This window comes from Canis lupus, chromosome 26, assembly GCF_048164855.1.
Source record: "Canis lupus baileyi chromosome 26, mCanLup2.hap1, whole genome shotgun sequence".
Taxonomy (NCBI): domain Eukaryota; kingdom Metazoa; phylum Chordata; class Mammalia; order Carnivora; family Canidae; genus Canis; species Canis lupus.
In genome coordinates, this window is record NC_132863.1 from 48,367,165 (window position 1) to 48,381,083 (window position 13,919).

The 13,919-nt window shown below is 66.5% G+C and overlaps 1 protein-coding gene across 1 annotated transcript in view; it reads right to left on the reverse strand.

Moving 5' to 3' along the window:
• LAMA5 (laminin subunit alpha 5) overlaps window positions 1-13,919 on the reverse strand; it is a 45,732-nt gene that overhangs the window by 25,827 nt on the left and 5,986 nt on the right. Inside the window, exons 3-11 of the mRNA XM_072799739.1 lie at window positions 6,840-6,957; window positions 6,039-6,157; window positions 5,768-5,938; window positions 5,593-5,690; window positions 3,938-4,053; window positions 3,673-3,791; window positions 3,494-3,584; window positions 3,193-3,327; window positions 3,047-3,109 (exon numbers count right to left, since the gene is read on the reverse strand). Coding sequence (XP_072655840.1) covers window positions 3,047-3,109; window positions 3,193-3,327; window positions 3,494-3,584; window positions 3,673-3,791; window positions 3,938-4,053; window positions 5,593-5,690; window positions 5,768-5,938; window positions 6,039-6,157; window positions 6,840-6,957 — 1,030 coding nt within the window. The remainder of the gene's footprint in view (window positions 1-3,046; window positions 3,110-3,192; window positions 3,328-3,493; window positions 3,585-3,672; window positions 3,792-3,937; window positions 4,054-5,592; window positions 5,691-5,767; window positions 5,939-6,038; window positions 6,158-6,839; window positions 6,958-13,919) is intronic.

Genomic DNA, 13,919 nt, shown 5'->3' on the forward strand with positions numbered 1-13,919 from the left:
CCGTCTGCAGACACCTTCCTGGTTGACAAGCCACACTTTGCACCGTTTTGTCAACAACGAAGACAGAGTGGAGCTACTGGGCCCGGGAAGCCGGGAAAGCGGTGAGGAAACGGCGGGAAGCAGAAAGAGACAAGCGCGCGTGACCTCACTGACGTGGGGAACCCAGCGCTGACACGAAACACCGAGCTCACGGAAACAGAGAACCCGCTGGTGGCCGCGGGGCCGGCGGTGGAGACCCGGGGGCACAGACGTGCAGGCGTGAGACGCGTAGTTCGCGTGGCCGTGACCGGGCGAGGCGCCTGGACGCAACCACAGCCCAGGGCGGGTCTGGAAGTTGCTAAGAGGCCTTCAAAGTTCTCATCACAGGGAAAAGTGAGTCTGTAACTGTGTGGTGACAAGGGTTAACCGGCTGCCGTGGTGACCGCTCTGCAGCGTGCCCGATCCTCAAGTCACGACGCCGCGCACCCGGAGCTAGCACGATGCCGAGTACCTAGCACCCCTCGACTCCTTAAGAAAGAAGCAGATGGATCTAAAGGTTTTAGTTCAACATTTTCTTTTCTTTCTTTTTTTTTTTTTTTAAGTTCAACATTTTCTATGTTAAGAAGTAAAATCTCTCCCCCAAAGGAAAAAGAGAAAAACCCCAGTAGCTCTCATAGATGGGATACTCTTAAGCCGTATTTTGAAAACCCCGATAAACCCGTCAACCTTCCGACAGGTCTGATAAAGGGAGGAAACGAAAGAAAGAAACGAAAACAGATGATAAGAGAAACGTACAGCTCACGATGGAATGCTGCGCGTGACGTTACACCCATACGTTTCGAATCCAAAGGACACAATCTGCTAGGAAATAAAAATGACTGAAACGGACTGAGCCGAGCTAGGGAACGAACAGACACAACAAGCATGGAAGGGACGAGAACCGTAACCCAAGATCTCCACTGAACACGTGTCAGGGCCAGACGCCCTTCTAAGCTCTATCAAACTTTTAAGAAACGGGTGATTCAGAGACACCCGGGGGGCTCGGGGGTTGAGCGCCTGCCTTGGGCTCAGGGCGTGACCCCGGGGTCCCAGGATCGAATCCCACGTCAGGCTCCCCGCATGGAGCCTGCGTCTCCCTCTGCCTGTGTCTCTGCCTCCCTCTCTGTATCTCTCATGAATAAATAAAATCTTTAAAAAAGAAAAGAAAAAAGAAACGGGTGATTCCTGTGATTTTTAAACCACTGTGGAGCGTGACCAAGTACGGGTCATTTTCCAAGTATTTTCAAGGTGAATCACAAAACCAAAACAAGACGGCACGCACCCAAGAACCCCACCGAGAGGGCTTTCAACCGGGCTCCGTCACCAACGCAGACACACGGGTGCAGTTAGCGTAGAAGTCCCGGTACGATCAGCGCGGCCGTGGGCCGTTCTGGGCGCCGACCCTGGGCCGCGGGGGGACGGGGCCCCTCGGCACTGAGGCCCGGCATCAGCACACCACAGTCCCGGGCTCCTCTGGCTGCTTTGTTATTTTTTTTTAGATTTATTTTATTTATTTATTTATGATAGACATAGAGAGAGAGAGAGAGAGAGGCAGAGACACAGGAGGAGGGAGAAGCAGGCTCCATGCAGGGAGCCCGATGTGGGACTCATCCCGGGTCTCCAGGATCGCGCCCTGGGCCAAAGGCAGGCGTGAAACCGCTGAGCCACCCAGGGATCCCCTCCTCTGGCTGCTTTGTAAATAAAGTTTTATCGGAACATGGCCAGGCCCGTGCACGTCCACGCGGTCGATGCCACTCGGCAGCTACAGCGCGACGGCAGAGCTCGAGAGCCAAGGCAGGACGCCTGGTCCTCAGCGTGGGAAGCAAGCAAGCGCCATCTGGCTCTTTCTGGAACAAGCCTGCCCACCCCCATCGATGCCGCCGATGAAAAGCCGACGATTACAGGCAGAGAAGAGACCGTCGAAGGCCGGCAGGCGGGAGACTGAGTTCGGGGCGCGCCACCTCCGTACGACTGAGTCAGGGGCAAGCACGCCCTCAACAGAACCACACAAGAGGGTTAAAACACCGGCACGGAAGAGAAGAGCCCTGAAGACATGGGGCCGGGAGAGGCGGGCGCGGACAGACGCGTGGGCGAACACCCCGACAACCGGGTCCCCGGGAAAACAGCCGAAAGGTCAAGAGACACTTGAAAGAAGATCCAACCTTACAGATGCGTCAAAGAAACGCTCAAGATGCCAAACGTCAAATGCCGTCTAACCAGGACACCGCCAGCTGTCGAACGCACGGTTACGCCCTTAGGAAGGGACACCGCCTGCCCCTCGGACTGACACAACGTCCCCTGAAACACGAGCCCGGTTCCAGAAACACGGGGCGGGGGTGAGGGGGTGAGCATCCTGCCAGCCCAGCCAACAGTCCGCGGGAGGTGCCCACGGCGAGGACATCTGCGCCTGCCGATGCCGCGGACGTCACTACGCTGCACGCTATTTCTCTCTTTTGAGAGATTTGGCAACTTACGGCCACAAATGTCCCCAAACACGCACATCTTGTGACTCAGAACCTTCTAGGAAATTGTTCTACAGAAATTATCGAGAATTTATGGAAAGTTTGAGCTGCAAGGATGTTTACTGTAGCGGTTTTTTTTTTAAGTTGGAAAGAACTTAAATTTCCAACAACTGGGGGTGACTGATGAGATACTGCATCTGTGCGATGACACGGACCATGAGGTGACGTGTTTACAGGACCGGGGCGGGCGGAAGCACAAAGCAGTGACCACGGCACCCACCCACCACGTTGGCCCAAAACCGTGTGCAGCACACGGAAGGTCCCAGCTGTGGGGAGAGCCATCGCTTGAAAGCGGCGCAACTCCGGGCACCTTTCTGTTCCGCTCTATGCTCACCCGTCCTCTCGGAGGGTTCCTAGCACCGATACGCGGGATTTGCAGAAAAACACTAGAACCGAAACTAGAGTAACCGCGACAAATCCTCCCTCTCTGCGGGGCCTTCGTGGGGCCCCCCCAGCCACTGCTCTCGTGGAGTCCAGGGCAGGACGGGGGCCTCGGGGACACTTACTCACGATCTGTCCGGCCGGCAGCACCTGCTCCCCGGTGTCGTTGGGGGAGAAGGAGGGCACCGCTGAGGGAGGAGACAGCACGCGTCAGCAGGCCCGAAGGCCCCCCCGGACTCACCCCCAGGTCCCCCCAGGCCGACGCCCTCACGGTAGCAGTGCGGGAAGCCAGTGAAGCCCTCGGCGCACGCATCACAACGCTCCCCCGTGAAGTTGGGGCGGCAGTAGCAGCGGCCGGTCAGGTCCTCGCACGTCCCGTCCGTGAAGTCCGACTCGCAGTTGCAGCCTGGGCAGGGGCCGGGGAGTCGTGAGACCCCGAGCCCAGGGCCCCAGGACAGGGCAGGGGCGTGAGAGCCAGGCGGGGCCTCCCAGAGCCGCGCGAGGGCCCCCGGGGCACGGGAAGCTGGAGCCTCGGGACACCCCGTGGCCCCACCCGGGCCGACCCCACTCACGGCGGCAAGCGTGGGGAGAGTCGAGGGGGTGGTCCGGGGCCCGGTAGAAGCCGGGCAGGCAGCGTTCACAGTTGATGCCGGTGGTGTGATGCTGGGGGGCACAGGACGGGTGAGCGCGGGACGGCGGCCTGCACCTGGGGCCCTGCCCCGGCCCCCCAGCCCCCCAGCCCCCTCCCCACCTGGCAGTCGATGCACACGCCACCGCCCTGGTACACGTTGTCCTGGTTCTGGCTGGCGTTGCGCCGGTCCACCTCGGGGTCATAGAAGCAGTCGTGGGCGTGGCCGTGGCAGTTGCAGGCTGGAGAGAAGGGGGCAGATGTTCAGGGGCCCCCGGGACCCCGCCTCGCCAGGACCCGGGGCACGACTCACGAACCACAGGGACCCCGGGCGTGGCAACACCAGGTGGCCAGAACGGGCCCGGGCGAGCCGCGTGCGGGCACTCACACTGGCACTCGTTGGCACTGTCGGTGGTGGCCGGCTTCCACGGCCGCTGGTTGAAGCCGGGGCAGCAGCGGTCACAGGAGCCCCCACACGTGTTGTGCTGACAGGCACACTGAAGCCTGTGGGGACAACGGGACGGGAGGGGCTCCGCTGTGGACCCAGAGGGGCACCATGGGCCACGCACGGCCTCCCCAGGGCTGGGGGATGGGACGGGACACATGCCGGCGGGCAGGGCAGGGCTGGGGCAGGGGCCCTGGGTGGTCAGCCTGCAGCCCCGGGTCCCCGAGCTGGAGCGGATCCCTCCTCGCCCCGGCTCCCTGGGCCAGCTCCAAGGGCCGGCTCACGTAGCAGCACGAGCTCAGCCAGACGCCCCCGGGCGTCCAGGGCTCCTCCCTAGGGGCCAGGGGCCAGGGGCCAGGAACTGCTTCCCCTTGCAGTGGGGCGGACGCCAGTCGGAGGGCCCGGATCCTGCCTGCCGTCCTGGAGAGCGGCTGCGGCCGGCTCGGGGTCGGGGGCCAGCGGGCCGCAGCTGAGGACCGAGGCTGCAGCCACCTACCGCTGGGAGCCCCCACCCGCCACACGCCTCCACAAGCACCCGGGGCCAGCACCCAGCTATGGCGCTGGGCGTGCCCTGAGCCGGGCCCCGAAGCCAGCCCATGGAGACCCAGGCCCCAGAGCACACGGCTCGAGCCCTGTCCCCCTCCCCAGGGTCTGCGGGGCCTTGGGAGTCCACGCTGCTGCCCTGCAAGCGGTGCCTTGAAGGCCCCCAGGGCAGAGGAGGCAGGGGCGGCGGCCCCGGGAGCAGGCCCATCTTCACCCCAGCTCAGCCTGTGCCACTGGGTCGCCGCGTCTGGCTCTGCCGTCTGCGTAGTCAGGGCACGAGAAATACCCCGAGCGGGGCCAGGCTGCGGGACCCTACAGTGGGCAGCAGAGGCCCCCGCGAGTGACCGTCCCCAGCCAGGCCACAGACGAGGGGCGGCTAAGGCGGTGGGGCCACGGGCGGCCAGGCCCGCCAACACGATGGTCAGCAGGACCCAACCCCAGGAGCTTGGGAGCAAGTAGTAGAAACTGTAAAATAAGAATGTTTAAGGCGTCTAAAACCTCAAAAATGTGTTGCTCTAAAATACAGGGAGGTGTGGCCAAGGAACCAATGGGAACTTGGATAAACGAAGATAAAATCACTGGAGTTAAAGGCAGCAGTCGGGCTACACTGAGCTGGAGGATCTGTGACCGGAGTGCTGGTCCCGAGGCAGCTCAGGAGATGGGGAGGTGGACGCAGGAGCAGCTCGGGGGGCACAGGAAACCGCAGGAAGGTCCCGTCCATGGAACGGGATTCCGGAAGAAAAGAGGTACAAGGGGGAGCCGACAGGCAGAGCTGATGGCCCGGAAAGGGCCTGAGTTCACGACACACACTCTCAGAGTCAAAGTCCTGAGCAACAGAAAACGCGTCCGCTCCCCGACGCCGCAGAGTAAACGTGCGGAGCACCAAGGGAAGCTCCTAGAACCCTCCAGAAGGGGCAGGCAAGCCAGTTAGGTCCTTGACTCCCCCGCCCAGGGTCCTGGCTTCGCCGGGACAGGAGAGGCAGCCGGCTGGGGCCCGGCCCAGGGCGGCCCTGAGCTGGGAAGGGGATGAGGACAGGCAGGGGGCGGGGCCTCACCGGAAGGGGTCTGCGGGGTCCTGGGCATCGCACACGTCCGCGTGGCCGTGGCACACACAGCGGCCGCCGATGCTGATGTCCTTGATGCTGTAATAGTACTGCACCCGCGGCCGGTGAGCGCCGCGCCCCCCCCAGCCCAGCCCGCCTCCCCGCGCCCACTGGCCGGGTGGCTCACCCGGCGGGTGACGGTGGGGTCCCGCAGGGCCTTGCCCATGAGGTGGCCCAGCAGCGTGTTGGTGCGCAGGAAGCGCAGGCGGATGTTGGTGGCTTTGGTGAAGTCTCGCAGCAGTGGCGAGTAGGAGAAGTTCATGGCCCCAGGGCGCCCGTTCACCAGGGACACCACGATCTGCGTGGGCCAGAGGGTCGGGCGGAGGGTCAGGCCAGGGAGCGGCCGGCGCCGCACTAGCAGGCCCCCCCCCCCGCCCCCGTGCCGCCCCGGGGCCCACCTCGCCATTCTCCAGGGGCACGATCCGGGAGTACTCGGTGGAGCAGATGACGTGGTCGTCCCGCGTGATGCGCTCCAGCGTCTGTGGCCCGAACCGCTCCAAACAGTCCCTCTTGGAGGCTGCGGGAACCGGGCGGAGGGTGAGGGTGCAGGGCCCCGGGAAGGCTCTCGAACATCGCCGCACCCCCATGGGCCGCCCCACCGACCCCACAGGGTTTTGTTGCAAAAAGAGTGAGGCTCCTGGCCGAAGGAGAGGCCACCCCAGGAGGGCATGGCGGGGTGCAGGCAGGAGCCCCAGAGCCCGGCAGGTCTGAACGTGGCCGCCCCACACGGACGGACCCTCCCGGCTTCACCACACCCGCCCTCTCTGCCGAGAACGGGCGCCCCCACCCCCCGATGGCCCTCCTCATCCCCGACATTGGGGGACCGTTTCCGACTCCCCTTTAGAGGGCTGCCCCACCCCCACCCTTGCCCATGCAGTTTTCAGGGACGTGTGACCCAGGCTCCCCATCACCGTGACCGGTCACGGAGGTCCCGCCGCCCACCCGGCTCCCTCTGCTGCCGCAGGAGCAGCCGGACCACAAAGCCGGCCTGGAGGGAGCCGCGGGGCGGCCCCGGAGCCTCCTGCGCCACCAGCCCCTGGGCCCAGCTGTGCCCCACGTCACGACAGGCACCTGCCTCTAGGAACGCATGCGGGAGGCGGGCGTGCGGGGGGACCGGCCGGGCCGGCGGGGACCCTGAGAGCCTGGTGACGGCCGCCCACCCCAGGGACGCCCCTGGCCGGCCCCTGCCGCAGACTCACAGGCGAAGAACTGCCACGGCTGGTAGGTGCGGCCGAAGTCCGTGGACCGCTCCAGCACCCAGAGGTCCGGCCGAGGCGAGTTGGCGAACTTGATGAGCACGTAGGCCACGTGGAAGACCTGCGGGGCGGAGAGGTGTCGGCCGCGCTGGGCAGAGGGGCCGCCCGCCCCGTGGCTGGGCTCTCCTCGCCCTCTCGGCCATCCGTGGGCTTGGCCTCCTGGGGCCCGGCCGGCTCAGGGAGCAGCCCCGCTCACTCAGACCCGGGGCTGCTGAGGCCCGCACCGGGGACCCCACCCCCCTGGGCCTGGGGGTGCCTCCCTCCACCCCTGCCCCAGAGGCGCAGGGGTCCCTCAGGCCGGCAGGCCTGGGATGGAAGGGGCAGCTGGGGGTAGCCTGTCCGGTGTCCACCGCAGGTGCCCCACTGCCCCTGAAGTTCTGGTGGCCGGTCCGGGCAGCGGCCAGACGCTGGCCCCAGCTCCCACGGGAGCCTGGCCTCCGCACACAGCCGGCAGCTCCCAGGATGGGGTCCCTGCCCCAGCCGTACCCCGGTCACCCCCCTCATCGTCCTCGGGGCTGACTCAGGACCTGCCCCCTCTCCCCCTGACCGCCCCCGGCCACCGAGGCCCCCTGCGGTAGACACACTGGGGAATGAGCCCCCTCAGAGCTGGGCCGGGGGGAGCCTGCCAGCCCAGGAGCTGGAGGCTGGAGCATCGCAGGCAGAGGGCACATCGGGGTAGCCCCGGGCAGGGGAGGGCGAAGCTGCATCCTGTCCCTGGCCCCAGGGGGTGCTCATGGCTGCCTCTCACCTCCTCCTGCCCAGAGGTCAGCATCCCCGACGCCCCTCTGACTTGTGCCCAGGGGGCTTGGTGAGGTCCCTCCTCTGTCGACCGTCCCCCGGCCCTGCAACCTAGCAGGCCTTAGCCTCGGCCCCCCAGCCCTATCGGGCAGTCTCCTCACGGAAGCCCCGACTATAGCCCATCCACACTGCATGCGCGGAGGGGTAATTAAGGGGCCCTTCCAAGAGGCGGCTGCCCCCCAGAGGCTGGAGCACCCTCCCAGGCGCCAGAACTGGGCTCTCGCTGCCAAAGGTACCCCTCATCCAGCTCCCTGGGGATGTGGCACACGGCCAGGGGTTCTCCCATCAGCGCCCAGAGCCCCCAGCCCTGGGCCACAGATCCCAGGAGGGGCCCAGGTCACTGGGAACAGTCCACCGTCTGGGTGACGAGGCCGCCGGCTGGGAGGCCCACCCTCACACGGCCAGCCGTGCGTGTCTGCTGTGCCCTGCACGCACACTTCCGGGGGTGGCATCCCAGCACCCACCCCAGCCTCAGCCTCCGGACACGATGACCTCAGGGGAGGGACGGTGGTTTCCAGGCCCTGCAGCCCTGAGGGCCTGTGAGTGCTGCCCCCGCCCCCAGCCCTCTGCCCCGAAGCCAAGAGAACAAAGCAGGCAGGCCACCGTCCAGGCTGGGCCCGTTTGGGCTCCAAGGAAACCAGACAGGGAAGACAGCGGGGTTCGGGACACCCCCGGTCTGCACTGGGAGGGCTCTCAGAAGGAGTGGGAGGTCCCGGACATGGGCACACACAGCGGGCCGATGTGCCACCTCGGGCCAGGGAGGGGCGCCCACACCCCCGCCCCGCTCCCAGGGGCACCCCCAGGTGGGCAGTGAAGTGTGCACCAGCCTCAAGGGTGACATCAGGCTCCAAGCCCCCACTGCACCCTCCGTGGGGCCCCACCGGCCCCAGGTACAGGTCCTCTCTGGCACCTGCTGCCCCAGACCAGCTGGGCCGATCCCAGAGCATTGGGGCCTCTTCAGGGCTGCCCGAGGCCCACAGTCAACCCCCAGCCCCCTCAACCTGAGGCCTCTGTGGTCATCCCAGGAGAGAAGGCGAGAATGGGGTGCGGGGAGGGAAGGTCCCGAGCCCCTGACACGCCCGTTCTGAGTCTGCCCTTCCCAGAAGGCCTGGCGTCTGCAGAGACAGGCCCAATTCAAGCCAAGAGCCGCCTCTGGGGGGGCCTGGGGGGGCACAAGCTTATTCACCCACAGCCAGGCTCTGAGGTCATCATCTATGTAGCCCTGCCCATCGGGGGAGGGGCTTCAGGGCCTGGGGTTATGGACCCTACACCCAGCCTGGCACCCTGGCCACCCCTCAGGCACTACCGGGAGCCCCGGGGACCGCAAGGGACCCCATATGCCAGGACGGGTGTTTAGGGGCGCACAGCAGGGCAGGGCCTGGGCGTGTGCGAGACGCCCACAGGCTGCTGGGGGGCGGGCGCAGCGGTTAGGCCCCGCCAAAGCCCCGAGGAAATGAAAGGTTCCCGCCAAGCCCCCGGGGACGCCCCCGCCTTTCCCGAGCGAGGCCACCGGGCTGCCCCTCCGCTGGCCAGCGCTGTCCCTCCCCCGGGTCGGCGGCTGGTCGCATTTTTCCCAGCTGAGAGCACTTGCACAAATATTGATTTGAACGCACTGATAGGGCAGCACCAGGGCGGCAGGGAAACGTCCGCCCCGTGCACAGCACCCTGGGACGCTTGGAGGGAAGGCCCTGCGTCCACCTGTCTGCCACCCAGGGACTGTCTGTCACAGAGGGGCCCGACACGGCCACCCCCACGCACCCGGCGGTCCCCCCTGTCCCGCGGTCCCGGCTGCCAGGACCGCACGGCCGCCCTGGACGTGACCTGGGGCGCGGAGCGGCCCGGCCTCCTGGACTTGGCCCTCCCCCACCGGCCCGCCTGCTCAGCTCCGCTGCCAACTGGGGCTGACCTTTCCCGCTGCTACAAAGTTCTGTGCAGCAGGAAAAAAATGTCTTTTAAAGCAAAAGCCAAACAAAAGCCTCTCGAGTTATTTTTAAAAATCTGGCTATTTTGGGGGCCGGCACGTCTCCAGCACAGCAGCCGGACCTGCCTCTCGGCCACCGCACCCCCGGCCCCCACACCCAGCCTGGCCACGGAGGGTCAGGCCTCCCCGGGAGGGGGACAGGCCCCGGAGACCGCTGCCTGATGGGGGCTGGGGCCAGGGCAGGAGGCCCAGAGGGCGGGGGGCTGGTTCCCAGGCATCAAGGGGGCTGTGTGGTCCTGGGCAGTCACTTCCCCTCCTGGGACAGAGCAGAAGGAAGACAAACAGCAGAGGTGTGTGGCTCAGGGACAGTGCCTCTCAAGGTGGTGGGATGGCTCCAAGGGCCCCCAGCAGGCGGACACCACCTACCCCGGGGGGGAGGGCAGCCACCCAGCAGGGGTGCCGCAGAGGCCCGAAGCCACCCCGCACAGTGTGCAGGGCCAGGGCCGGGTTCTGGACGAGGGGAGAGCCCACGAAGAAGACTGGTGCCACGGGCCCCGTGGGGGTCTCTGACGCCCCCAGGGATGGGAAGGGGGCAGGGGGGACAGCTGGTCAGCAACCTCGTGGCCTCAGGCGCCCATATCACCAAGGGCGGGGCCGTGATGGGCACACCCCGCCCTGGCCCACCTCGGGGCTGGGGAGACCCGGGCCGGCCCTCGTGCCCCGGTCCCGGGGAGGAGGGAGCCCGCCCCCTCCGCCGGGCTGGGCGGTGTGAATCACCGGGCAGTCTGTGACTCAGCCCTGGCCCCACAGGAAGCAGGGCCCGTGCCGATTCCCGGGCCGGGCCAGGGTCCCAGGCTGTGGCCGGGCAGAGGCAGGAAGCCCCTCCTAGACAGGCGTCCGGGGCTTCCCCTTGGAGTGAGCCCCGGGGGCACCCAGACCTCCTGGGTTCCCCCCAGACTGTGGGACCACCCTCAGGCCCCCGGCCCCATGTCTGCCCACCTCCCAGCACAGACCCCATCTGGAAACCCGGGCAGCGACGAAGACAAATCGGCCGGCGGGGCCGGGGCAGGCGCGTGTCCTCCAGCCCCCCGCTGCCTAAACAAGCACAGCCGGCCGCACGCCGCGACGGGATGACGGGATCCGCACGACGGGATCGGGGCCCTGAGCACAGGCTCCTCGTGGACCGGCGCCAGGAGGGGCAGGGGGTGGGAAGCCACCACGGGCAGGAAGGCACAACTGGGACATGCAGAGGATGCTCGGTGGCTTCAGGGCTCGCTCTGCTGGTCGGGGTGCCCGGCGCACGGGTGTGCACAGCAGGGTGGAGAGGTGTCGGGGACCATGGGGGGCCTCCGACAGGTGTGTAGGAGCCCACTGGGCAGAGTGGAAGACAAGTGTCCTGCACGGCTTAGCACCTCGCCAGCGCTGGGCCGGGGGCCATTCAGGGACACACACCCCCACCCCCCCACCCTCCAAGGGCTGTCTTGGGCCTCCAGCATTGAAGGTTTCAGGCCCGGCCCCAGGCCCGAGCTCCCTGCCCTGTCCCCTCCTCCCTGCAGCCTGGCCCAGGTCAGACCAGATGGTCAATCCTGGGCCACAGGAAGTAGAGTTTATCCCAGGGGGAGCCCCCAAACCTAAACAATTTAGTCTCAGTGAGTGACCCTACGGGAGACCAATGCGTGGGGTTTGAAACCCAGAAAACAGGAGGCTCTGGGGGCTGCTAGGGCCTGGCGGGGACACAGGAGGTGGCAGGGAGGTGTGCGTGCCCAGGGTGAGGAGAGACGCTGGGACGGCCGCGTGCAAGCGTCGCACAGAGGAGCCACGCAGGGCAGGGGACAAACGGCCCCCAGGCCTGGACACGGGTGGCCCCTCTGGCCCCTTGTCTTCTGAGCAAAGGGTCTTCCTCATTTTCACGAGAAGTGGGCCTGACCTGGGGACGTCTACCCCAGGGACGCCACCAGGATCCCCAGCGTCCTCCCCCAGGGAGCCCAGCTCAAGGGCCCACGTCCGGTCCAGCCCCCGCACCTGTCCTGGCTCCAGAGGCTGCGTAACCAGAGCCTGGCCAGCCTGGGCCAGACTTCCTGCCACTTCCCTTGAACAACCCCGCTGACGCTGCCAGGATGGTGGCCACATGGCCGCGTGCCCAGCTGGGCCAGGACGCCAGGCCAGCGGCCGCAGCCTCCTAAGCCGGCAGGCCCGCAGGCACACCGGGACCCGGAGGCCTGCCCAGGGAGCCCCGAGCCGGCCGGCGTCCGAGGGCGAGCCGCCTAGACCCGGGGCGGGCAGGGCAGGGCTGCACGGGGATCCTAAGAGCCCGGCAGCCAGTGCGCTCTGGGGCCCTGGCCAAGGCATGTCGCCCACACGCAGGGGCTCTCGTCCCCGCGTCCACAGGAGGCACAGCTCACACGTCCGGGCCGTGGCCAAGCCCAACCCCGGGGTCTTGGTCCTCCACACCGGCTCAGTTTCCCCAAGTGCCGGGGGGGGCTCACCCACTGCCCACGGTCAGCAGCTGTGCCCAAGCTTTGCTCCCCGGCACCCCCATCTGGTGTCCTGTCTCCCTGCTGCCCCCCCAAGCAGGGCACAGACTCCTGAGCCTGGCACTTCTAGTCCTCAACCACCCCGGCCTACCCCCCGATGCCGGGGCCCGGTCCCCCTCCGCCCTGCTCCCCCGCCATACCTGGCCTCTCAGGGCTAAGACTTAGGGCCGCCCTGCCCTATCGCAGGGGAAGAACAGCTGGGGGGGTCAGCACTCCCCACCTGAAGCCAGATGTGGGCAGTGTGCCTACGGCGGGCAGGTAAGGGAGGGGACCGCCGGGGAGAGTCCCTCCTCCATGGCCAGGCCCCAGGGGACGTCTGCCAAGGGACAGAGCCCCCACCCCACAGCAAGCCCAAGCTAGCTCTGCCCAGCTCCTTAAGACCCCTGGGCAGGGGGCAGCCCCGGTGGCGCAGCGGTTTAGCCCCACCTGCAGCCCAGGGTGTGATCCTGGAGACCCGGGATCAAGTCCCATGTCAGGCTCCTTGCATGGAGCCTGCTTCTCCCTCTGCCTGTGTCTCTGCCTCTCTCTCTCTCTCTCTCTCTCTGTGATATCATAAATAAATAAAAATTAAAAAAAAAAAAAAAAGACCCCTGGGCAGGGGGGGCGGGGGAGGAGGGGGCTGGGACCCCATGGCGGAGCCCCTGGTCGGGGCAGCTCTCATGAGCCAGGATCTACCCCGGGCGGTTAGAGACGACACCCGCCTTGCCCCGGGTACAGGGAAGGGGAGGCTCAGGCTGGCAGGAGGACCCAGGAGGACCCCCCGGCAGGTCCCTGGGACTCCGTGTGGGGCCCCCTCCTGCACCCCTGAAGGAGACCCACTTCTGGGGCTGGCACCCAGCAGTGTCCGGCCAACAGCCTGGTTCTCTCAGGTCTGAGGGTTCCCGGCCAAGGTCCACAGACAAGCAGGGCAGGGAGCCAAGGCCCGGGGCTCCCCATTGCCCGTCCCAGCCAGGACTTTGTCCCGGAGCCTCAGTTTCTCCATCTGCAAAATGGGAAGGAAGGCGGTTCCACCGTCCCCCGCCTACCATAAGACGGAAAAGACCACAGGGGACAAGAGGTGACTCAGGGCAAGAGGGAGCAGGCTCCTTGGGGCCCCCACACCCCAGGCAGACGGACACCTCGGGGACCAAGCCCCACCCTCCCGGTGCCCACTCATCAGGCACGAGCTGGGAGCTGTCACGCCGCCCACCTGCCCCCTTTCTGTTCTCCTGGGGGCAGGAAGGCCCCCTGATGCCCAGTGCCAGCTGCCTCCTCCCCCTTCCCGGGGAATCCGCTCCAGATCCCAGAACAAAGGCTGCTGGCTGCCCGCCACAGGGGGTGTGCCCAGACCCACTGCCCGCTCAGCCTCGCTTCCTGACTGAAGCCCAGCCCCACCCCAGGACCATGCCTCAGAGGACTGCCTGGCCCCAAAGTAGGAAAACCCCGTACCCGGCCAGGATCCCGGGCTCTGGCCCTTGGGCCGTGCTGGCCTGGCCAGGCCCCCCTGGCTCAGCCTGTCACCCTGTCTGCACCAGGAAGTGGGCTCACGGGTCCTGCCCTGGGGCCATCCTCAGGACACCACCAGACAAAGGGGTCCTGAGGGCTCAGACCCGGTCGCTACAAGGGCCACATTCTAGACCCCCAAACACATCCTCTGGTGCTCCAGCCCCAGTGGTCTCTACTGCCCAGAACCTTCCCTGGTCCTCTTCCTACCCTATGTGGGGCTTCTCTACTCCCCAACAGGGCACCAATGGACCCGGTTTCCATCCCCAACCCCAGCAAGCAGGTGCA